The sequence below is a fragment of the Podarcis liolepis genome (assembly GCF_965112155.1).
Source record: "Podarcis liolepis genome assembly, chromosome: 3".
NCBI lineage: Eukaryota > Metazoa > Chordata > Lepidosauria > Squamata > Lacertidae > Podarcis > Podarcis liolepis.
In genome coordinates, this window is record NC_139557.1 from 21,796,677 (window position 1) to 21,820,569 (window position 23,893).

Below are 23,893 nucleotides of genomic sequence, written 5' to 3' on the forward strand. Positions count from 1 at the left end.
CTGGTTTTGTGAAGGCTGCAGCTTGAAAAAGAGCCTTGACAACTGTAGCAATGGTTGCTGGGCATTCGCATAACAAGCCTACCCACCAGCTACCTTTCTTGTGAGTGTGGAAAAAGCAGCACATATTTTACAGTTCGAGGGCAGTAGCAGAGATGCTCACAGAACTCAAATCCCTCCAACAGTACCTGATACTGAGGAGCTTGGTTGGAGTCTTTGGTGCAGGAATGCTGACCTTCAGCTGCCCAGCTTTCAGTCCGACGTGGGCTTCGATTCCGGACTCATGGTATATGTTGGTGTTCATCTGCACGCCATTTCTAGCAAACACAGGGATGTTCACTCCTATGTGAGTCACAAATTCAACTGCCACGGATGGTTTTGCAACCAGTTCTGCTTGTATCTAGAGGGTGGACACAAAATACAAAAAATATTTACTTCTATCACAGAAGTTTTCTTTTTGATACGGTAAATAGGAGAACAATCCCTTTCTATTCCTGGTGATGGGCAGATTGGCAGTGCATTCTCCTAACTGGTCGGTTAGAAAATAAACTTTGGCTCCTCGGGCGCAATGCCAAACCAGCAATGCCCTGGGGGATGGGGACTGGCTATCAAATTGATTTTGCCATGCCATGCTACTTCTGTACATAGGCTTCCCCACAGATGGATGGCTTTTCAGCCAGTTGTGTTGGTAGAGCCCGGAACCACACGCCCAGAGGATGTGTGGATATGATCTGTTCATCAACATGTTCGGAACACAGCTTTCTGATGACATTTCAAGAACCAGAGCAAACATGAGACCAAGATGCTTTGCTGCACCCATGTGACACACACATATACACACCCCTGTATATCATTCTCTACTACAGCCTTTCTCAACCTTGGGTCCCCAGATGTTTCTGGCCTACAACTCCCATCATCCCTGACCACTGGTCCTGTGAACTAGGGATCATGGGAGATGTAGGCCAAAAACACCTGGGGACCGAAGGTTGAGAACCACTGCTCAACTAGGTCAGCTCTGCAAGATGCGAAAGGACGCTGTGTGGTCCATTCCACACAGGGAACTAGAGCACTATGTACACAATTGAACTCCAATTGCACTCTCCCACCCTGTGGTTTTCTGCAACTGGTATTCAGAAGTATGTGGAGACAGAGCAGAATCATCATGGTTAGTAGCCATTAATAGCCATATCTTCCATAAAATCCTCTTTCAAAGCAATCCAAGTTGGTGGCCATCCCTGCAGCCAAGGGAGCCTTAAATGGAACCAGATCATTGGCTTCTCCAGCCCAGTATTATCTACCCTGATGGGCAACTCCTGAGTCTCAGACGGGGGGGGGGGTGTGTGTGGCTTGTCTCACAAACTGTATTCTGCAGTTTGACTTGCAGCTGTGAACAGTGGCGTAGCGTGGGGGTGCAGGGGGGGCTGGCCGCACCGGGCGCAACATCTGGGGGTTAGGGTTAGGGGGCGCAAATCCACTGGTTAGGGGGCGCAAATCCACGGGTTAGGAGGCGCAAATTACTTGCCTTGCCCCGGGTGCTGGCAACCCACGCTACGCCACTGGCTGTGAATCCTCATATGTAGAATTGCAACTAAGGTAACCACACACACACAAAAAGAATTTAGCTTGAAGCTCAACTCTGGCATAAATTTAAATCTGAATGCCCACCTGCACCCTCATTGTCATTCTAAAGTAATGTTTTATAACTTTGTAACAGGCCTTGAATTCTTGGCAGGGCATTGGGGAGATGAGCATATCTGATGAAATTCGCAAGCCCTGACCTCCCTCCCCCAGTTTTATCTATATCACTACACCATGGATAGGCAAACTAAGACCTGAGGGCCAGATTTGGCCCAATCGCCTTCGAAATCTGGCCCGCGGACAGTCCAGGAATCAGCATGTTTTTACATGAGTAGAATGTGTGCTTTTATTTAAAATGCATCTCTGGGTTATTTGTGGGGCATAGGAATTCATTTCCCCCCCAAAAAATATAGTCCGGCCCCCCACAAGGTCTGAGGGACAGTGGACCGGCCCCTTGCTGAAAAAGTTTGCTGATCCCTGCACTACACCCTCACACCCTTTCCAAAACCTTAGCTAAGGGGTCAATGGGTGGGGGGAGTCAGGAAATTGCACCACTTGTAAAGTGGTGCACTGCTGCATATTAGCTTAGCAGCCTCAGAACACCACATACGCCATTTGCCAGCTTCTATAATAAGTTGTAAGCAAGCTAAGACTCACAGTCCTCTGTAAAATTTTCACTTTAGCCTTGGCTCCAGGAGTGGCTACTCCAGAGAAAGCAACCTTTAATGGCAATCCGGCACCTGTTGGCAGCTCAAATTCATTGTCCATGAAGATGTAGTGAACAAAGAGATCGTTGTCAATCCCCCCAGAGATGGCTTGGGCGATCTATGGGCAAAAAGATGAAAGAGTTTGTTAAATGCCTACCACAGACTTTCCCAAAGTAATTCGGAGGACGATGATGATAAAGATGATGATCATCTTTTTGTTCTTCAAAGAACATACGTTTAAAGAATATTGGAAAATGTTTATTGAATATATGGGGAGGGGGGAATTGTGTACATTTGAAAACATGGGCAGCATTAAGATAAATTCAACGGTGTAAATAAGTTTTGATGGATGAATTAATTGAATACTGAATGGTTTAGTTTATATAAAATATGCAGGGATTTATGTCATGCAAAATGAACCATGGAAAGAGCAGAAGAGAAGTCACTGATATTTTAAGGTTCTTTAAATGACTATTCTAAAATGTAAAACAGAAAATTTAATAAAAATTATAGGGGGAAAAGATGATCATCATCATTCTCTCTGTGTCCTGTGATATTCATCCAAGTGACACTTTGCTACAGCCTTTGTATAATAATAATAATAATAATAATAATAATAATAATAATAATAATGCATCGAAGATGTATGGGAAATTATTTCAAGCATCTGATTTGATGAAGAAGTGGCTGCAGTGCAAGCCACAGGCCTTCATTATATACCTGAACCCACCCCCTAGGAATGGCCCGTCCCCATGCCCACTCACGACTGATTCCCCAATTGAGTGAGCAGATGGGATCTACTTCTCCAGCAGCAAGCTCAGCCCAGGGACCTCCTTTGTTTCCTGAGAAGCTGCCCAGGGGCTCCCCCTGTCGGATTATGGAAAATGAGGAAATGCCAGTCCGCAATGGCACCCACCAAGAAGGGTGAGCGGTCTCGTACGAATGTTGTTGTTGTTTTTAAAAAAGTGTCTCGGGGAGCACAGTTTGGATGAATACATTTCAACTCTTTGGTGCTCTCCCCACTGCAGACCTAATCCAGATCAGGGTGCAATGCTTTTGGAAGAACTCTCCCATTCAATGGTAGTCTGTGTCCCAATGAAAATAGCAGGCCAGGCCCCCCACTTTGCACCAGGACCTCAGTAGGAGAGTCCAAGAGTTAAGTTCTCTTTTAAATGAAGGAGACAGAAACGTGCACAAGGTGGTTTTCAGCATTTTGAAAATATACCTTCTCGGGCACAGTCTGAAGCGAGAGGATGCTTTTCCGAATTAGATTTCCAAGTAGCTTGAAGTCACTGAGTTTCAAGTAGCCAAGCTCTTCCCCAAACATTCTCAGGTAGGCTCTGGCTTCAGGTGTTTCTTTGGAGGTGATTTCTCTGATCATTTTCTCAAAATTAAGCATGATTCCTTTCATGGGATCCTGAAAAATGTTTTAAAGAAGGCAACAAGTAAAACATCAACCACTGTCATAACCCTCTAGGATCACATGAGGTACTGATGGCTAGCAAAGCCCATGTGGAATGTACAATCTCATCTAAAAGAGGGATCTCTGCCCAAAATGGCCGTCAATATGATGGCAACATTTCTTACTCTGAGCAGGAAACAATTTCCCTTTACAAATTTTTTTTGGTGTTTTCTGTATAGTTTTGGTGCTTCTTGTCATTTTCATTTTTGAGAGCAGCTCCGTGTACAGTAGACCCTCGGGTTATGTTACTCTCGAGTAACGTAAACTTTGGACTGCAAAAGCAGCAAATCCAGAAGTAATTTTCCGGGTTTCACCGCTCGTGCATGTGCAGAGGCGCTCTGTGCGCCGTGCGCATGCGCAGAAGCGCTCTATCGTGCCGTGCGCGTGCGCAGAAGCGGTGCCTCTGGATACGGATTTTTCAGGGTGCGCACGGACTCCTGGAATGAATTAAATTCATATCTAGAGGGTCCACTGTATAGTCTTAGGATAAAATGTGGTTTTCAACCACTGCACCCCACAAAACTTATTCAAACATTGCTACAGAGTTGAAGGGTTTGTTTTAAAAAGCCAACAGCACCATTTCATCTAGAAAACTGTGGAATACCTGATCTTGTGTTCCATCCTTGGAGTACCCAAAATATTTGAAAAGCACTTGAGAAACTTCATCTGGCACCTTGCCATCTACCCAATACAAAGCTTTTGTGGCACTGTCAGGGAAAAACCCATTCGGTCCGAACATAGCTTCTAGTGTCGGCTCAAAGCTTTTCCCATCCAAGCCGATCTGATGGAAATGAGGAAAAATAAAACAAAGCAGAGTGAGTAATAGAAGAGTATTTTTTTTTTTCACTTGAGAACTCCAAGTTAATTGGAAGGGGAAAATTCTACAGGCAAGCTGCAAATGCATAAAATAGAGAGTTGAATGGGCAAGCAAGGGTCTAGCTTGCAGGTAATGCTGTCACTTAACTTGACTTCCCCTCAGTTCTGAGTTTTCAGACGTAACACTAATCGTGTGCTGCTGTTATGCTAGGTCATTGCATTCATGAGCATTGTCTTCTGATATCAAGTTGTTAGCAAGACATAAGAGGAGCCTTCCTGGGTCAGACCCCTGAACGGTTAAGTCCAGGCAAAGGCGACTATGGGGTGCAGTGCTCATCTCACTTTCAGGCCAAGGGAGCTGGCATTTGTCCACAGACAGCTTTCTGGGTCATGTGGCCAGCATGACTAAACTGCTACTCGTGCATGGAGGACTGTGACAGACGCCAGAGCACACAGGAATGCCGTTTACCTTCCCGCCTCAGCAGTACCTATTTATCTACTAGCACTGGCGTGCTTTCAAACTGCTAGGTTGGCAGGAGCTGGGACAGAGCAATCAGAGCTCACCCCATTGTGGGGATTCGAACTGCCAACCTTCCGATCGGCAAGCCCAAGAGGCTTAGTGGTTTAGACCACAGAGCCACCAGCTCCCTTTTAAGGGTCAGAGCAAAAGTCTATCTAATTCAGCATCTTGCCTTCTACCTGACCAATCTGCTGCATGTGAGAAGCTCAAAAGGCGGTTGTGAGGGTGATAGTCCTCCTTCACTGTTTTTCCCCAGTGATTTGTATTCAGAGACATACTGCCTTTCATACTGCAGGTAAACATATAGGCCATCATGCATATTGCCCATATTTTTTTCATTTTTATTCTTGCTCCAATTGACGACTGGCACCCTGCCATTTCTTGCACCTTTTGATAGCTGAGATCTTGCGAGTGTGCACATGATTTCCAATTTCATCAAGTTGCTGTTATTTTGAATTTTTAACCTTTGTACACTGCTTTAAGGCTGAAAAAGCATCGTATAGAAAATAGTAGCACATAATATAATACAGTCGTACCTTGGGAGCCAAATGCCTTGGCTCCCAATCAAATTGGCTCCCAAACAATTGAAACCTGGAAGTGAGTGTTCTGGTTTTTGAACGATTTTTGGAAGCTGAACATCCAGCGTGGCTTCCGTGGCTTTCAATTGGCTGCAGGATGCTCCTGCAGTCAATCAGGAGCCACACTTTGGTTTCTGAACGGTTCCAGGAGTCAAATGCATTCCGTTAGAAAACCAAGGTACCACTGTACAGATACATGAATACGCTGAAGTCAATAATAGCAAGCAGACTGAATTAAATGCTAAGAAAACTGTTGTACCTCAAACACATCTATAGGATGCAGTCCAGTCAACTGCAGTGTAGTTCTTAGCATGGATTCCTTAGGTACATAGCTGCTTGAATCAAACAGCAGGTCTCCTTCCAGTTTTCCTGAAATTGGACCATTGGTCCATGGCAGAGACAGCGTCTTGGAAGCCTGATAATTTTGTGAAAATCTTCGGAAGTCCTTGGCTGGTGGAACCTGGGCTCCTTTGAGGGCCTCATTAATTTTTCCTCTGAGCCTGATGACATTAAAATAGAGTGGCAAAATTATTAATACAATATTTTGTACAATATTCAGGTAGAATTCAGCTATGGTAGGTTTCTGGCATAAAAACGCCATTTAATATATATTTTTATTCGCATCTCTTTAGGGAACATTATACTTAGTAGCTTAGAGTTCTGGTGCCTGACCTCAGCAAAAACCAATGGGACTAAAGGGAATCTCACAAAGAGCTTGAAATGTCAGCTTCACAGGACCCAAAATATAAAGCACCCTCACATGTTGCCACATGTAAAATGGGGTTTTGGTGCTGGGAGCCAAATTATATTACAATTCTGGTGATGGTTCAAAAAAGGCTAAAATGGCAGCCCACTAGCCCAAACTGGTCCCCTTACTTGAAATTTAGTGGGAGTCTTCCTTCTTCCTTGGCAGGGGGTTGGACTCGATGGCCCTTGTGGTCTCTTCCAACTCTATGATTCTATGATTCTTCCAATATAGCTGATTCCCTTCTAATTCAGCGGCACCACAGACCACAAAAATTGTGTAGCAATTTGTGCCATTATCCCTTTGATTACAACATGGCTGGAGAGGGGGGCATTCTAGCTCTCATACACACCTTAGAAGTACTATTTTTCTAGGAAAAGAACTCACTACGAACTCCTCCATTGTTCTCTTATAAACCTATAGCTCAGTTGGTAGAGCGTGAGTCTCTTAATATCATGGGTCATGGCAATGGTACCCACCTGAGAGGTGCCAGAGCTGAGCTCCAGTGAGCTCTGGCTGAAAAAAAGCCCTGCACCTTAGTCAGGGACAGTGGCGTAGGGTGGGTTGTCAGCACCCGGGGCAAGGCAAGTAATTTGCGCCCCCTAGCCCGTGGATTTGCGCCCCCTAACCCGTGGATTTGCGCCCCCTAACCCTAACCCCCAGATGTTGCAGCCGGTGCGGCCGGGCCCCCCCCTGCACCCCCCACGCTACGCCACTGGTCAGGGATAGCCTGGTCCCCCAAAATGAAGAAGCTGGCTCCTACTAGCCTATGTAAATATCTACCTTATGGACTCTTGATTTAATACGATTATTCCATTAATCGTAGGTTAAAAACTTGAAGCTACATCAACAGATTTTAAAACAGTTACTTACAATTCAGTATAAGGGTCTGTCGAGTCTAAGATGTTGGAAATGTGGGAGGCGACAAAGCTTTTCACTTGTTCATTCTTGTCCTTCTGAAGACTTTTAATGACCTTGGAAATGTCAGATGAGGAAGGGTTTCTCATCAGCATGAGATAAGCTGCCAGGCGTTTCTCAACTGGTGAAGAAGCCTCCTGGAAGACCTTGACTAGAACTCCTTGGTCCTGTAACAAGATGAACAAAGTAAAGTTAAAGAACAAAAAATGGCAACTAGAAATTGCTTGACTTCTGGTTTAGGAAACAATTGAATTTCAGTTCTCATTTCCACACACAACGTTTATTTTAATAATGAGTGACAGCTGTAAAGGTTATCTTCAATATGATCACCAGTGTGATTCAATGCGATTCCTGCTTTTAAGTAGGAGTGTACCTCGGGTTAAGAACTTTACCTCAGGGTGAGAACAGAAATCGCACGGCGGCAGCATGAGGCCCCATTAGCTAAAGTGGTACCTCAGGTTAAGAACGGTTTCAGGGTAAGAACGGACCTCCAGAACAAATTATGTTCATAACCAGAGGTACCACAATAATAATAATAATAATAATAATAATAATAATAATAATAATAACAACAATATTCTCTGACATCGCTACATTTAATATATAATTAGATTCCGCTAGTGCTAATTTACACAAGGTCTGCACAGTTACTAAGAAACAAAATGTGATTTGTTTGATTGCTTAAAGCATAATTTTATGGAAGGGTGGGGAATATGCAGTACATCCTGTTTACCTCAGCAGTGATGCTCATTTTTCTCAGTGCCTGAATGGCTGCTTTCTGGACTGCAGGTGATGCTACATTACTTCTAATACACATTTTCAGAGACTGTTTCACATTGGGATTGGCTTCTTCTATCACTTTTCCCATATTGCCAATGGCCTGTGGATCACATTAAAAAAAAGGTGAATATAGGGGCTTCCCTCTCCCAGCCAGGGAATATTAGCATGCAAACAGGGGCAAATGATGCATTTTAAAACTAAAATACAAAACCATACCCTCAGGGTCAGGTAGGTGAGTTCCTCATCTCCAGAGCATTCATTGCTGATCTGTGACACCATAAAATTAGCAACATCATTTATTTCTTCTGTCACTATCCTGTTGCTGTCATAGAATCTGGAAGAAAGGGAAATCGTATCAAATATTTTTAAAGCTGCTAAGCCTCAGATTTCTCCCCGATTTTGTAGATCACAATTATTATTTTTCTTCTGCCGTATCTGGTTAAATATGTGCTATTAAATATTTATATGGCTGACAGCCTATCAGTAATTCAGTAAAATTAATCAATTCAACCTATACACTGAAACTTGCATATGAACAATAGCTTTAATGGGGAAAGCACATATTCTTTATTTTTACACAGTGAGTGATTATGGAGCTGGTGTATTCCATTCCATTGACTGCAAGGGGAGAGGGATAAATACCCCCCCCCCAAAAAAAAGAGCAAGGAAAAGCCATTGCACCAAGCTGGTAGGGCTTAGAAAGGGTGGTAGCTCTGCCATGGAATTTCCTCACCGCAACCATAGCTGTCATGCTTCAGGGAATTGGCTTCCTCCCCCCCCCAGCCCCCCACCCCCTGCCTTGGCAGTAGATAAGCAGAACAAAGGAAAAGGAGTCTTCTTACCAGTTAGAAACTTTAGTGATCACAGCGAGAGAACAAAGAACCCATTTCCTAGGAATGGTGGTGCTCCCAATTAAGGATCACACCCCCTTACGTCCCTAGTTACCCACGTCACTCCTACGTCTTGTAAACTGAGTTTGTACCCTCTGTGCTTTCTGTTCTGCCACTTTCTCAGCTCTTCTTGATTTTGGAGAAAGTGGATGCTTTCCAGAGACAGTGAATCTGTTAACTCTCTCTCTCCCAGTGCTTCTTCTCCTAGCTGTTCCCCATCCAGTATTTCCCAGCTTCTGCCTTCTGAACTATGCCCCTCTGCAAACCACTGATCCAAATCTATACTGTCCTCCTGCTCCTGGGAAGACTCAGGATCCGGATCTGGAGCGGGGGGGGGCTCCCCCCATTCCTCCTCAGTGCAGCCCTCCTCAGCACGGTCCCTGACAATAGCACTGCTGTCAACCAGCTAGTAGGGACGCGGGTGGTGCTGTGGGTTAAACCACAGAGCCTAGGGCTTTCTGATCATAAGGTCGCGGTTCAAATCCCCGTGATGGGGTGAGCCCCCATTGCTTGGTCCCTGCTCCTGCCCACCTAGCAGTTTGAAAGCACGTCAAAGTGCAAGTAGATAAATAGGTATCCCTTCAGCGGGAAGGTAAGCAGCTTCTCCGGTTCGCCAAAAGTGGTTTAGTCATGCTGGCCACATGACCCGGAAGCTGTCTGCGGACAAATGCCAACTCCCTCGGCCTATAGAGCGAGATGAGAGCGCAACCCCAGAGTCATCCACGACTGGACCTAGCGGTCAGGGGTACCTTTACCTTTACCAACCAGCTAGTTGGCTAAAGGTCTTTTAGACAATGCTGCAACCACATTACATTCCTTAAAAAATCAATTTCAGGTCATAAACGCACCCAGGTGCCACATACCTGTTGACGGCGTGACTCAAGGCATAGAAAGAAGCTCGGCTTGGGCGATACTGGGCCGCGTTGAGGATCTCCCGTATCCTTTTCGTGCAGGGTGAAGGCAGCAGCGCCAGGCTGTATGTGACAGCATCCAGTACAAGTGAATCGACGTTGCCTGTCCGCAGGACTTGGAGGATCGCACCAAAGCACTCTGGGGTACCGCACTGAGTCAGAGCCTGTATTGTGATCGAACTGAAGGGAAACAAACCAACAAATTTCAAACCCGACGCAAAGGATTTGACACCATCATGGCACCATCGTTACGTCATCCATACACAGCCATTTATTGTTATTTCTGGTACTTCTGCTCCTGTTAACTTTTATATGTACCCACCACTCTATAGAAATGTGCTGATAAATGAAAAATAATGGCCATGTGTGTACACGTACTAAATTATCATAACACAGCAGATGTTGTGTGACACTTTGCCTCCAACCAACCCTCCCCAGCCTAATGGAAATGGGGTTTGGTGCAGGCAGCATGTTTGGGATGGGTGAAGGACTGGGTAGAATTGAAAGATGCAGGAATTTTGTACTTAGAAAGATACAGCCGAGCTTTTGGATGGCATAGCTACCTGTACTATGATAAGACTAAAGTGAACAAGGGAGTCTTCAATCATGTGATCAGGAAGAGCCTCTATAATGTTTGGGCAAGATATAAAGAACTTTGAGAAAGGAAGACCCCCATGTTGGCTATCCCCAATGGAGGCAGTTAAAAAATTAAACATGGGGGGGAAATTGGGGAACACCCAAAGATCTCCTTGAATTCGAAGACTTTTAATTTAATTATAAGACTTTTAAAAGGGGAAGAATAGTTACAGATCGGTTTCAGTGTTTTCAAGTGAATGGGATGGACAAAGAGAGAGGATGTATCAAAGGGGGGTGGGTCTGAATTTGAAAAAAGAAACCATATTTGGGAATAACAAAAAAAATCTAAAGTATATAAAATCTTGTTAGAATGGGGAACTAAAGATGAGCTAGCTAAGGCTGTGATTATACACTGGGCATCAAGATATTGGACATAATATTAAATTATCGGCTTGGGAGAAGTTATGGAATAGAATTATAATTTTTTCGGCTTGCTATTTGATTAAGGAGAATATATTAAAGATGCTTTATAAGTGGTATCTGACCCAAATCAGAAAGTCCCTGATTTTATTTTCAACTCTGCCATGAACTCAGTGGCCTCTTGAATTTTGATACCGAGAAGAAAGGTTTCGTTCTGGATCATGGGTGTATAGCTGCTAACGAATAGATTTTGCCAACGAATAGGACAATGAGTAAATTAGACTATCGGATGGAAGGTAAATGTTTAATTGTTGTCCTTGGGACCTCTGCAAAACCATGTTGGCCAATATTCTTTCTCCCACACTTTTCCATGGTGCATACTCTCGACTTCTGTCTTCCCATTGCAACACCTGAACAGTGGACTATTGCAACAAAGATTTTGACCAAACAACCAGTGAGCTGCTTTCACTGTGACTTCTTCCATATTTATTCAGTTCCTGTTGATAAAATACCTGGAAGTTTCCATCATCTTTGGCACCAGAGGACCCAGAGTAGCATTGTGCAAGCCTCTCAGTCCGGTCACAAATCTGTAGAAGAGACTGGCTCTTTTCTGGTTCTGCTGGGAGATGGACAGTTTCTGCAGTTCTTGAAGGACTCTCAGAACAGCATCACCATGCCTGTGGGATTTGGCCTCCACACTCTCTGAGGACAAGCCTCTCTTTACCAGACCATTCACTATAAAGAAATGCATGTTATCTTTTTTTAAAAAAACGCTTTTTATTGAGTTTTCTTTAACACAAACAAAACAAAATAAATACACTAATGTTCTACAATCTTATGTACACTTATTTTTCAACTCACTATCTAGCCCGGACTTCCCTCCTTCCCTTCAGAGGTTTTCATATTAATCTTTCCTTTTTTCACAGATTCTTCACATCCTCCTGTCCATGTCATAAGATTTATTTTAATCCTACTACAGTCTTTAAACTTCTGCAATTATTACGTATATACTCCACAAATTTACTCCCTTCACTCCTGAACTGTGTTTCCTCTTGGTTACGGATTCTGTGGGTCAGTTCTGCTAATTCCACATATTCAACCATTTTTGTCTGCCACTCCATTAATGTTGGTATTTCCTGAGTTTTCCATTTTTGGGTTACTAAGATTCTGGCAGCAGTCATAGCATACATGAATAATCTCTGATCTGCTTTTTTTATTTCATCTCCTATCAACCCCAGCAAAAAAGGCTTCTGGGGTTTTTTTTTTGGGGGGGAGTATATTTGAACAGCTTTTTCAATTCATTGTAAATGATATCCCAAGAAATGCAGGTTATCAGAAGGATGCTGTATGTTTGCATTTCTGGGACACCCTCAAAAAAATAATGCCTTGCAAAATATAAACATGCTGCCCTAGGCTGTATCCCACAGTGACTTAGTGCCAATGGAAAACACTGGCATGGGACAATCTGTTTTTGTGGACCTACCGTACCTACTGCAGATCCTTGGGCTCTTCAGAGATCCCTGGGCTCTGCTTTTCAGAGTTGAGAGACCCTCTCAATCACTATAGGCAATGGCATGGAGGGTAGAGACCATTGGCAAAAATTATGTACTTTGTCTTGTGCCAGTGGCATTGCTTTCTATTGGAGAAAGGTCACCATTGGATACAACTTTTCATCTTGATCTTACATACACCCCTGGGATAGCTCAGTCAAGAGAGCATGAGACTGTTAATCTGAGGGCTGCGGGTTCAAGCCCCACGTTGGGCAAAAGATCCCTGCATTGCTGGGGGTTGGACTAGATGACCCTCGTGATCCCTTTCCAACTCTACAGTTCTATGATTCTATGATCATTTCTGAATAAACAATTCATCCATACATTCTCAGTGTTTCTGTGATGAAATCAGCTCGTATTGGTCATGGGGGTTATTTTTTTTAATATAACTACCATTTTCAAAGAGTTCAAATTATCAGGTTGTGAAACAGCAAAGCCTTCATGCTCCCCAGTAAAAAATAGCCTCATTGTGACAAAATGTCAAGTAATTTCTGGCCTTCCGAGCCCTTCAAAACAACCTTACAGAAAATGGAAACTGAGTTAGCATGAAGTTCCCTGGTTGTCTTTTCAGAAGCCCTACATTGTGTGGTGCTCATCTGATGGGTACGGTCTTAGTTCATTCATATTATCACTGTTATGTGAAACCCCTTTGCCTGATAGGTTGGGATTTTAAACACAGACAGATCCAGGAACATGCCTTCGTCACACCCAGCTGTACACACCACAAACATAGCATAGGTTTCTCCTTTTTTCTTTATATATTGGGAAATTGCATGTAGCCGGTGCTTAGCCTTTCTCTACATCTGTGAGTTTGAACACTTAAAATTCCTTGCATTACATAAGCCCCATAGGAAACAGATCAATCCGAGAGAGATTTCTTAAGCCTTACCATCTATGTCTCTGTTGTTGGTTTGCACGGTGTTTTCAAGTTTCAGAAACTGTTTGACTTTGGACATCATGCCATACTGTTGTCTAGTGGGCAATAAGGGGGAAAAGAAACATTTTAAAATGCAAAGTTGTATACAACACTCATGTTTCAACCACAGCCTATAACCCTAATCGGGAAGGAGACAAGAGAGACACGACATGGAACCTACTTGTACGATGAAGGGAGGAATAAGTGCTCTTCTGTGCAAGTTGCCTCAGCTACGTGCTTCTTCGCTGCATCGATGGTGTACTCACAGTGCTGTTTGCTGCTTATCAGGGTGGACATTGGCGTATTCTGCAAAACACAAGGGTGGCAGAGTTAACTTACTGTTTGCCCTAACAAAACAAATTGCACTGTAGCCATTCCCCTCCTCCAGCTGTACTGTCACCTATATTGGCCTGCTAAGTGTGGCAAGGGGGACTGGCCACTTGTCTGCTTCCCTGTATTTCTGATCAGGTGCGTCTCTGACCAGGTAAAAATGCTCCTCATTGCATGGCAGGATCATGCCAGCCAAGCAGTTAAATGTACAATGTAATAAGTTAACACTTTACAAATGCCCAGGTGTCAATGACACATACACAATCTAATCCAGAGGCAGAATCATCTAATGGTTGGATTTTCTTTTTCCAAATGGAGGGCCTCTATTTTTTCTCCTCCTTGCCCCCAACCCATCATGCCTCAGTTTAACCTGCGTTTTTCTGCATAAGGCTTAGGCTCACCTCATTATTTCGGTGAGGGCCATTTCTCCTACCTAAGAATGAAGCAACCTACAGAGAGGATTTAACATCATAAAAAATACTTTCCTTCTTTTCTTTTTAATTTAATATCCAGCCTGAGGGAGAGTTATTGGTAACTTACAAACATGCTTTCGCATTGTGAATCTTGGTCATATAATAAAATTGTTTTACCACTCTAGGGTTGGGAAAGACTGGTTTCCGGTATATTGATAAGCTGGAAGTCAAGCTTTGCCTGTGATGATAATAATATCCGGATGCTGGTAGTATCAGAATTACAGGCTAGTCTAATTCTCATTTCATGCTCCTTACCAGGCCTTTAACAAGGGCAAGTGGGCTGACATAATTTCTGATGGGGCTGAAGTTTTCACAGGATTTCAGGTTTCTTCTGACTGCAATGTCTGCCGCGTTGCTGCCTTTCCTGCTTCTTACTTCAATGTCGCTGTCGCATTTCCCATATACAGTATCCTAAGGGGAGGGAAATATACATATTGTTTGCGTCTCCAACATCATTTGAAGCCTAACTGAGAGACTTCCCTGATGATCCAAGGTTGGCTTTTCCATTGGGAGAAGGTCCATTCGACTTGGCCATTCAGCTAGGTTTCACTACATTAGATGAAAGGAAAATAAAGTGATGCATGACTACGAAATTTACCATAGAGAGTGTTTGGGAATTGGCGTCTGTCTCCATGGGCGCCATGAGAGCCGAGATTATTCCTCTCTTGATGTTGAGTATGTGCATAGGTTCATTGTCCTCAGGGTACAGCTGGAAATTCTTCCCATCTTGAACACTGAATTTCAGTGCATACCTGTGCAAAACAAATAAAAACAACCTTTAGGGGAAGAAATGCAGATGTTCCATCTTGCCAATATTCTTTTCAATTGTGGTGGCACTTTGGGACACTCTATTCTACTCCATTCCATTTCCTCTCCTCCCCTGACAGCTCTGTGATTGTGTCCAAAAATATGATTTCAAAAATCCTAAAGAGACAACTAAGAGGTGAGCATTTAAATTTGCTCCAGTATCTTGTGTTTTAAAATTAACAATTCATTCTCTAGTTGCATCTTGGAGACACCACTGCTCTGTGTAGCTGCTATCATTCTCGACAGATGGCAGAAATTACAAGAACTATGGCCTCTGAATAATACTTGTTAGGCTAACAAGTAGATAGAGGGCTGACATGCTCATGTCTAGCTTATGGACTTCTTCCAAGCATCTTGTTGGCCACCATGAAAACAGGAAGTTGGAGAAGATAGGCCTTTGGCCATTATCACCAGGACTCTACTTATGTGTTCTTAAAGGTAAAGGGACCCCTGACCATTAGGTCCAGTCATGGCCGACTCTGGGGTTGCGGCGCTCATCTCATTTTATTGGACGATGGAGCCAGCATACAGCTTCCAGGTCATGTGGCCAGCTTTTGGCGAACCAGAGCAGCGCACAGAAATGCCGTTTACCTTCCCTCCAGAGCGGTACCTATTTATCTACTTGCACTTTGACGTGCTTTCGAACTGCTAGGTTGGTAGGAGCTGGGACCGAGCAGTGGGAGCTCACCCCGTCACGGGGATTCGAACTGCCAGCCTTCTGATTGGCAAGTCCTAGGCTCTGTGGTTTAACCCACAGCGCCACCCGCATCTTAGGGCTCATTAAATATCATTTAATGTGTTCTTAGAGCTCATTAAATATCATTTAAGGCAGTTTTTTCTTACTGGGACATGTCAGCAGCAAACTTATCCAAGTTCCTTGACTTCTTCAGTATAGGCCTTCCCTCAGGGTCAATTCCAGACACCTCCCGGAGGGAGCAGTGGCTTGTCCTGAGGATGAAATTGCATAGTTGTGGGACTTCCAGCTCAACCTGAAACAGAAAGAGTGCGATATAATCCGACACAAGAATTTCTGCAACCAAGTAAATTAACTGCAGGTTGAGGGATTCTTATTAACCAGTGATAATGTTCTCTTAGTTTCGGGTGAATGGCGATGCAGTGTCAGCAGAAATGATGCCGGTGCTTGGGGCAAATAAACTAGCATATAAGCAGGAATGGTTTAGAATCCAAATCAAATGGGCAACCTTGTCATTCCCAGATGGTGGAAATGAGAGAGGCTGGTGTTAGGGGCTATATATTCAAGGGCCTGGGGTCAAGAAAATAAATAATAGAGATTGATGTAATAGAGATTCAGAAGTATTCTCAGGCTTCTACCAATAAGTAAAGCTTGTTACCAAAGAACATAATCTGCTTGTTTTTGTCTCAAAACGCAGTCGAGGCCTAGAGTCAATAACTGCAGCCAGCCATCTTCCCAAGCAGATTTTGGGGAGCAACTGTCTTCACCTCCAAATATTAAATTTCCACTAACCACAGTACTATTTGTATGTACTTTGCCACAGAGACCCTTGTCATTGTTCATGTGTCTTTCTTAAATATTTCTAATTGGCATTGTTCCTTCTTCCTTCTTACCTTACACTGAATTTTGGAGCCAGTGTGTGAATCTGCCGTTCCTGTTACGCCGCTTGCTGTGTCCGCTTCATAGTTATAGACATATTGCCTCAAGTGCTTAAATCTGGTTGTGTCTCCTACAAGGCGTACATGAGGAAGTAGACTTTTATTAATTTTTGCATACATCTACGTAGGTGTAAAAACACTGCGGTATTCTCTTTCACACTCAAAGTTCCTTTGACTGCAGTCAGAAACTTGAATGAGGAAATGGCAATAAACTATCAGTGCTGGATAAAGGAAACTATCTATCTATTTGTATCACACTTTGGTATTTGTTAGTTAAATGGCTCTGGGTGGTGTGGTAAAATGCAATCAACTTTTAGGAGTGATGTGAAAGTGTTTTAATTAATTGATGGATTGTCCAGAAACTAAAGTATATGGCAGAGAAATGACAAATTTAACAAGCAAGGTATCAACAGTATTAGTATTATAAGAATTTCCATAGAACTGTCACTGTGTGACCTACTTAACCCTTCTTGTCTCCTTTAATCTCACAACAACCTTCTGAGGTGGATTAGACTAAAAGATAGTCAAGTGTAGTGTTGTGGTTGCTGTGCCGAATTAGTACTGGAGAGACACTGGTTTAAATCCTATGCAGCTGTGAAACTCACTGGCTAACTTTGGACCGGTGAACACCCCTTTACCTAAACTACCTCACAGGATCGTTGTGATAAAATGGAAGAAGATCTATGTATATCATCTCCAGTTTCCTTAGAGAAACTACAAGCGATAACAAGTAAGCTTCGTAAATGCAGTCCTTTTTGCTGCTTGTGCCAGTTTATAAAGTGAATCACGCTTTGGAATGTTGCAACCAATTCGTGTTCTGTGATTGAAATCTATTGCACATCCCCAATTTTTAAAAAATTTTTTTTGAACAACTGCATTATATAGATACAGTCGTACCTTGGTTCTCAAACATCTTGGTTCTCAAACGCCTTGGTTCTCAAACCCTGAAAACCCGGAAGTAAGTGTTCTTGTTTTCGAATGTTTTTGGGAAGCCAAACATCCGATGCGGCTGTCGGCTGTTGTTTCTGGGGCGCCTGCACTAATCAGAAGCTGTGCCTTGGGTTTCAAACATTTTGGAAGTCAAAGGGACTTCCGGAATGGATTAAGTTTGGCACTTTTGTTTTTGCTATTTAATTTGTGGTTTTGTTTTTCAGGCTTTTTCAGTTAATTTGTTTTTGTGACTGTGTGGAACCCAGTTCAGCTACTGATTGATTGATTGATTGTGTGACTGCGGAAATGGATAAAAGCCCCCCATCCAAACAATGACTGTCATCAGTGCAGGTAAGAAAAAAATAATAATTTAAATTTTTATCACCTACAATACTGTCTTATTTACTTTATAGTACAGTACATTGATTATTGCTTTCATTTTATGGATCAATGGTCTCGTTAGTTAGTAAAACCCATGTTAAATTGCTGTTTCAGGGGTTGTTGTTTTTAAAGTCTGGGACAGATTAAACTGTTTTGCATTGCTTTCTCTGGGAAAGCAAGCCTTGGTTTTGGAACAGACTTCTGGAACAGACTAAATTTGAGAACCAAGGTACCACTGTAGTAGGTTGCACAGAACAACCTTTGTGTAAGGTGTGGACTGGTTTTGGACTGTCTCATCCGTCCGCCCTCAACACCACAGACAGCATATACCACATCGTCCACAAATAGATTTCAAACCTCTGTTCTGGGCTCTTCACAACTTTCAGAGCACCTTTCTTTCCCTGTCAGTCGAGAAATGGAAACCCGACAAAATTCAACACCATTTTACTATTATTATAAAGAGACAAGAACAGCAAAGTGAAGGTATACCTTCAGAGTGAATAAATGTAACTGGGTTCCCCCCCCCCCCATTGAACTTTTTGAATTTGCTGGTGTGTTGTTTAAATTCGTTAATATGCTGGCGTAATACAAAACAGAAGCAGTATTTTCAAGCAAGAGAGATACAAACACCTGCATGTTAACTGGGGTCCTGAATGTGCTCTCACATGAACAGAGGTCCTGAGGTGTGGATCCCAAGGGATGGGTGGAAAATAGGATACCTACTACACCCAGACCTGTGAGCACTGGACTTTTGCTGCATGAACACAATATTAAAAAGATGGCCAGCACACTGAGTTCTAAAAGTGCAGCTGAATTATTGGGGGAAACTCACTCCAGACAGTCCCTTTCTCTGCAACAAGCAATTGGTGCTACCAGCTCCAACCGTTTGCTCATCTGCACAGATTTTTGCTCATTGCAATTACTCTGCAGCCCGCTGTTAAGTAAGAGGATCTCTGGTTCCAGGCCTCCACCAACAAACTACTTGGTACATATGGATGACTAAGTGAAACCAATCAACTATTAGCGTTTCAGCCACCAAACTGACATTTAACCATATCTAGTCCCATAGAGGTCCACTTACTCCTCTAGGATGACACTAGATCTTGCTCAACTGGCTCATCCAGACTGCCTTTTGTGCCAAAGTCTGAGCTTCAAATCTCCATGTCTGAGTATTTGTGGGGGGTTTTAGCCCAGCACCTTCCCTGGGAAAACCCGGGTATTACCACTGAATTGGAGCAAACGGCAATTAGGTTTCTGCAGATTGGAGTTTGCTCGAATTCAGTGGTAATATGTGAGCTGTCCTGGGGGAAAGAACCAAGACCAAAAAACCCCAAAACCTGCTCAAAAACACTGGGAAGCACAGCACAAAACAAAATCCAAATGAGCCCTACATTTTACACAAGCTCAGCTAAATTTTACTAGGAGTAAACCTATTAAAATCAATGGACCTAACTTAGTCATGTCCATTAATGTCAGTGGGCTTACTCTGAGTAAAACATAGTTGATCAGCACCCAAGACAACTTTTTCCTATGCTCACTATATCACTGAGCTATCCAGGAGAGAATTAGTATTTACTTTACTAATTCCTATGTACTATTAAATTTAGATACAACACCTGTAAAAATTTTGTTTTTATGAAGGTATATATACAAAACAAGATAAAACTGAGAAATGCTGCAAAATGCGTAACAATTCTCTAAGCTGGGTTGGAAAAAGTAAGTTTGGCAGCAATCCTAACTAGGTCTATCCAGAAGTTTGTCCCGGCACCAGATTTAGGGAGTGCGGACAGCTTTCCCGCACAGGGCACTAAGCCCAGAGGACACAAAATTGTGAAGATCCATAACTGAGAAGATCTATTTGGGGGTGTCAATTTTTTGCCTAGCATAGGGCTCCATATTATGAAAGATTACCAAAGTTCACCCTGGTAGGGCCTACTGGATTCCATGGGGCCTACATCCAGGTAAGTGGGGTTATGATTGCAGCCTAAGTCATGAGTCTCTGCAGACGGCGCTAAAACACCATATTAGGAAAGCAGAGCTTATCAAGGGACAGCGAGAAAAACACCAACTCATCAGATACTTTGACCCTCAAAATGAACATCAAGTATCTAGCTAAGGAGTTCAGGACAAACAAAGTACTTTACAAAGGTTGCTCATAAACACTTCCTGATCCCTTGACCCTGTCATTTTCAGGCTACCCACTCCAATGTTTTATTTTTCAGCAAACACAATATACATTTTAAGGAGTGTCTGTGATTTGGGACATTTGCAAGCCAATGGTGACAGTCAAAGGAAGGCTACTGACTGCCAACATTCACTGAGTTTTCAGGCATTCAGAAATGTTGTCTGAAATTAATGGAATTTGCATATGAATGTCAAAAACACATCACATTTCAGACATTCACCAAGACACTTTGGTACATTCTGATATTTGGGGTAACACTAGCTAAGAAGTAGACAAAGAGTTCCGTCATTTGTATATCTTGGATAATACGGACATAATTTCTCAGATCCATGCCTGTAACCCCCCACTCCACCATAAAGAAATGAAAAGTCAGCTGACAAGAAGCAAGGCAAGACAAAGGGAACCCATGATTAAAAGAACCAAAACTGCTGCCTTTCACAACCATGTTGGAAACTACGTTTCTCCTTTACAGTTTCTAAGCGCAAAAGAGTTTTGCACAAGTAAGGATCCCATAATATAATGGTATCATTTTGGGGTCATGTTTTACAGCAGGGGTCCCATGGGCCCGCTTGCAAAGCAGAGAAACTGTTGTAGGTATACCACACACTCGCCACAACCAAGAACACAGAACAACCTGTTCTGTAGGCTACGGAAAAGTGCTTCTTTCAAGCTAACTTCAGCAGTGGAAGGAGGCATTGAAGAGTCACAGGAAGCCTCTGAGATCATATGTGTGCCTGCAAGCACCATGCTGGTGACTGCTGTTTTAGAGGAAGGGATCAGGTAGGCATATAGGCATGCATGTGATCCCCCTCTCCATGCACACAAACCCGTTTCACAACATATTTGGCAGGTATAAGAGCCAGCAAAGAAAAAATATTGATTGATTTTATTGAATTTATATACCCACAGCTCTCAGGGTGTTTCACAGAATACAATCAGAATATAAAACCACACAATACATAATCAAAATAAAAAAAAAAACCACCACCCAATAACCGCCTGATTCGATCATCTCTATTGACCCCCATTTCCTGTTTTGGATAGGCTGTCGATCTTTACAATTTTTGAAGTACATCACACACATTTATGCATTTTGTCTATATTTGTCATCTTCCCCACTTCCTGACCCCCAAACCCCAGTATCAATTGAAGCTAGAAATACTGCTTCGGGGAGTGAATGGTTAGTAGCCCCTGCTATCATCCCTTTCTAGCCAGTTTGTTTGCATCATATGAAACCCAAACCCAAGAATTCATTGGGCAGAAGTTTGAAGAAACCAGGAAGAGAAGAAGAGCATAAAAGACCAGATAAAAATTGCTTACTTGAACAGCCTGGATTTGAATTTTCAGGCCCATCTTCTGTAAAATAAATTAAAACAAAGGACAACTTCAGTTCCAATTATATACCAGAGGAACAAAATACAGTACAGTCGCCTTATAAACATGCCTTTTATTGCTGCTGACCCACTTGAGCAGAAAGGTTCACTCAAGCAGTTTGTGGATTTAATGATAAAGCTGCGTTGACTCTGATTTTTGTCTTTGCTAACAAGTAGACAATTTATTGTGCTGGTGAGGGATAATGCTTCAGTCTGAAAAATACAGACCTTCAAGAGCAGCATGGCTGGTAAATGAATTTATTGCAAATTGTCCTCGGCAATAACTGTTCTCCATCAAAATATACATTCTGCCTCAGGCTGCTTAGACAACTGTCTGCTTTGAAAGGGTAAGTGCTGCTAAAATATGCTTCCTTTCCAAAGGCTGTTTTGCTATGAGAATGAGTATGTGATTTGCCATATGCTTCTCTGTCTGAAATGTTGAAAAGATCCATTTGTGTAGTGTAACATGCATATCAAATTGCTGATGAATCCACATTGTTGATCCAGAGAAAGCATTGAGTTACACTGAGCACCCAAACCCAGTGGAGAACCTGATCCTGCTAAAGTGCTATTTTCTTTAGTGAGTGAAGAAGAATGCAAAGGTATTAGATGCAGTCCCCACTTTCTGAAGAATTCAGGTCCACCAAGCAGAAAGGGAAACTGAACCCAGAGGCAAGAACATCACTGTTTTTCTCCAAACAATGGGACTACTGAAGCAACTTTACATCCCAGTCTGAAGCATGCTGACAGAGCAATAATACTCAGAAGTAAGCCCCACTGAGTACATTGTGTGTATTCGAAATTCCCAGGTGATTGGTCATAGGACCGTAGCCTTACTTTGAGGTCAACTGAAATCCACAGAGGTTTCATCTGGAAAAAATGTGTTTGGGATCAGGAATGCCAGCCTGCAGTCCTGAACCCAGTTCCATTTGTTTGAAGCCACTGACTTAAATGGGACTTTAAAAAGCAAAGGTAGCAGTGTTAGTTCATTCAAGGGGAAAGCTCTCCAAAAGCAACGGTTGGGCAATACCCTTGTTAGGACTGAAGCCCAAGTCTTTCTGTGTTTATTCTGATCCTAGTGGGTCTTGCACCTTGGTAAATGTGTTTAGGATTGCAACGGCCTGATGGCCCAGTCCCATGCATGTTTAATTCTGGAACAGGTCCTGAAAGGTCCAAAGGGGGTATTCTCTTCTCAGAAAGCATGCATAGGACTGTTGCCTCAGTGTGTGTCCTTGGGACAAGATTGTCGCTTCAAATTTATCAAATGCTCTACACAGTGAGTTACACCGCTGGTTTAATTCTTAAACTGTAGAACTTGGAAAGCCCATTCACTATTTGGTTGTTTCAAATAAAGGTATTTTCCAATTAATTATGGGCTTTTTATTATGATCCAACACATATTCCTTTCCATTTACTTTTTTTGATAAATGGAAGACTCTGGTTTAAGAACAACAACAGCAGAATGCACTCTAATGAAGACACGAAGGAAACTTTCAACAGACATGTATCTCTGTCACCAAATGCCATCTAACTTGTCACACCGCAGCTGACAAAACCTCAACCTCCTCCTTAAAGCGGTAAAAAGCTAAGTAAGCAGAAAACACAGAGTGCCTGGTATGTGGAATGAACCAGGCATGTACCAGCAGAGTGAGCATGTCTAGATCAGACTTGCATAGATCCACAGTCTCATCAATAGATAACCATCCCTTATGGGAGCAACGGGCCATTGCAGTAGTCTATTCACCACTTCTCTATTACATGCAATATCTAGGGACTGTCTTCAAAAGGGAAGACCTTTCCGCTCCACCTCCACGCTAAATGGCAGAAGCTACTTACGTGCCAAGGCAGCACTGCTGAGCAGCAGAAGCAGCCAGAGCTGTGGGGGTCCCATGTTGACCCTGTGGCTGCTCTGCCCTCTCCTCTCCTTCTTCTCCCAGTCCAGCGTCAAAAGAGAGTCTGAACGTCCCCACTTGGACCTGCCTTTAAATAGTCCGTGGGAAAGCAGCTGAGCCAAACGGTTTAGAAGTTCAGAGCAAATTACAAAAGGTCCAAAGGTTAGAGTCCTGGATCCTCTCCGCAAGAGCTGTGGGAGGCTCATCTGGGCTGCTTCAGGCAGCAGAAGTGTGCAAAAGGCATGAAAGGGCAAAACAGTCCCCTGAGCTTCCTGGTTCATTCATATGCCATCTTACAAATGCACCCGTTTACCTGGGTATCTTTTGCATACAATGTTGGGTATATTTTACAGACAATATGATAGCGTTAGGCATCCCAAAGGACTTTCCCCTATAGCTGTCAACTTTCAGATTTGAAAATAAGGAACCAGCAGCCTCGGACCTGTTCCGGGGATAGTCTATGGGATATCTAACAATCCGGGATAGCAGCGGGAAACGGCGCTGGAATAAGGGAATTTCCCACACA

General features: G+C 43.0%; 1 protein-coding gene across 1 annotated transcript in view; it reads right to left on the reverse strand.

Annotated features, from left to right (window-relative positions):
* APOB (apolipoprotein B) overlaps positions 1 to 23,446 on the reverse strand; it is a 47,074-nt gene extending 23,628 nt beyond the window's left edge. The window contains exons 1-18 of the mRNA XM_083495377.1: positions 23,312 to 23,446; positions 21,423 to 21,458; positions 16,562 to 16,677; positions 15,818 to 15,963; positions 14,766 to 14,919; positions 14,423 to 14,578; positions 13,546 to 13,670; positions 13,338 to 13,420; positions 11,411 to 11,633; positions 9,855 to 10,082; positions 8,318 to 8,435; positions 8,055 to 8,201; positions 7,277 to 7,488; positions 5,918 to 6,158; positions 4,349 to 4,525; positions 3,508 to 3,699; positions 2,233 to 2,400; positions 186 to 397 (exon numbers count right to left, since the gene is read on the reverse strand). Coding sequence (XP_083351503.1) covers positions 186 to 397; positions 2,233 to 2,400; positions 3,508 to 3,699; positions 4,349 to 4,525; positions 5,918 to 6,158; positions 7,277 to 7,488; positions 8,055 to 8,201; positions 8,318 to 8,435; positions 9,855 to 10,082; positions 11,411 to 11,633; positions 13,338 to 13,420; positions 13,546 to 13,670; positions 14,423 to 14,578; positions 14,766 to 14,919; positions 15,818 to 15,963; positions 16,562 to 16,677; positions 21,423 to 21,458; positions 23,312 to 23,366 — 2,789 coding nt within the window. The 5' untranslated portion in view covers positions 23,367 to 23,446. The remainder of the gene's footprint in view (positions 1 to 185; positions 398 to 2,232; positions 2,401 to 3,507; positions 3,700 to 4,348; positions 4,526 to 5,917; positions 6,159 to 7,276; positions 7,489 to 8,054; positions 8,202 to 8,317; positions 8,436 to 9,854; positions 10,083 to 11,410; positions 11,634 to 13,337; positions 13,421 to 13,545; positions 13,671 to 14,422; positions 14,579 to 14,765; positions 14,920 to 15,817; positions 15,964 to 16,561; positions 16,678 to 21,422; positions 21,459 to 23,311) is intronic.
* Positions 23,447 to 23,893: the final 447 nt, after the last annotated feature.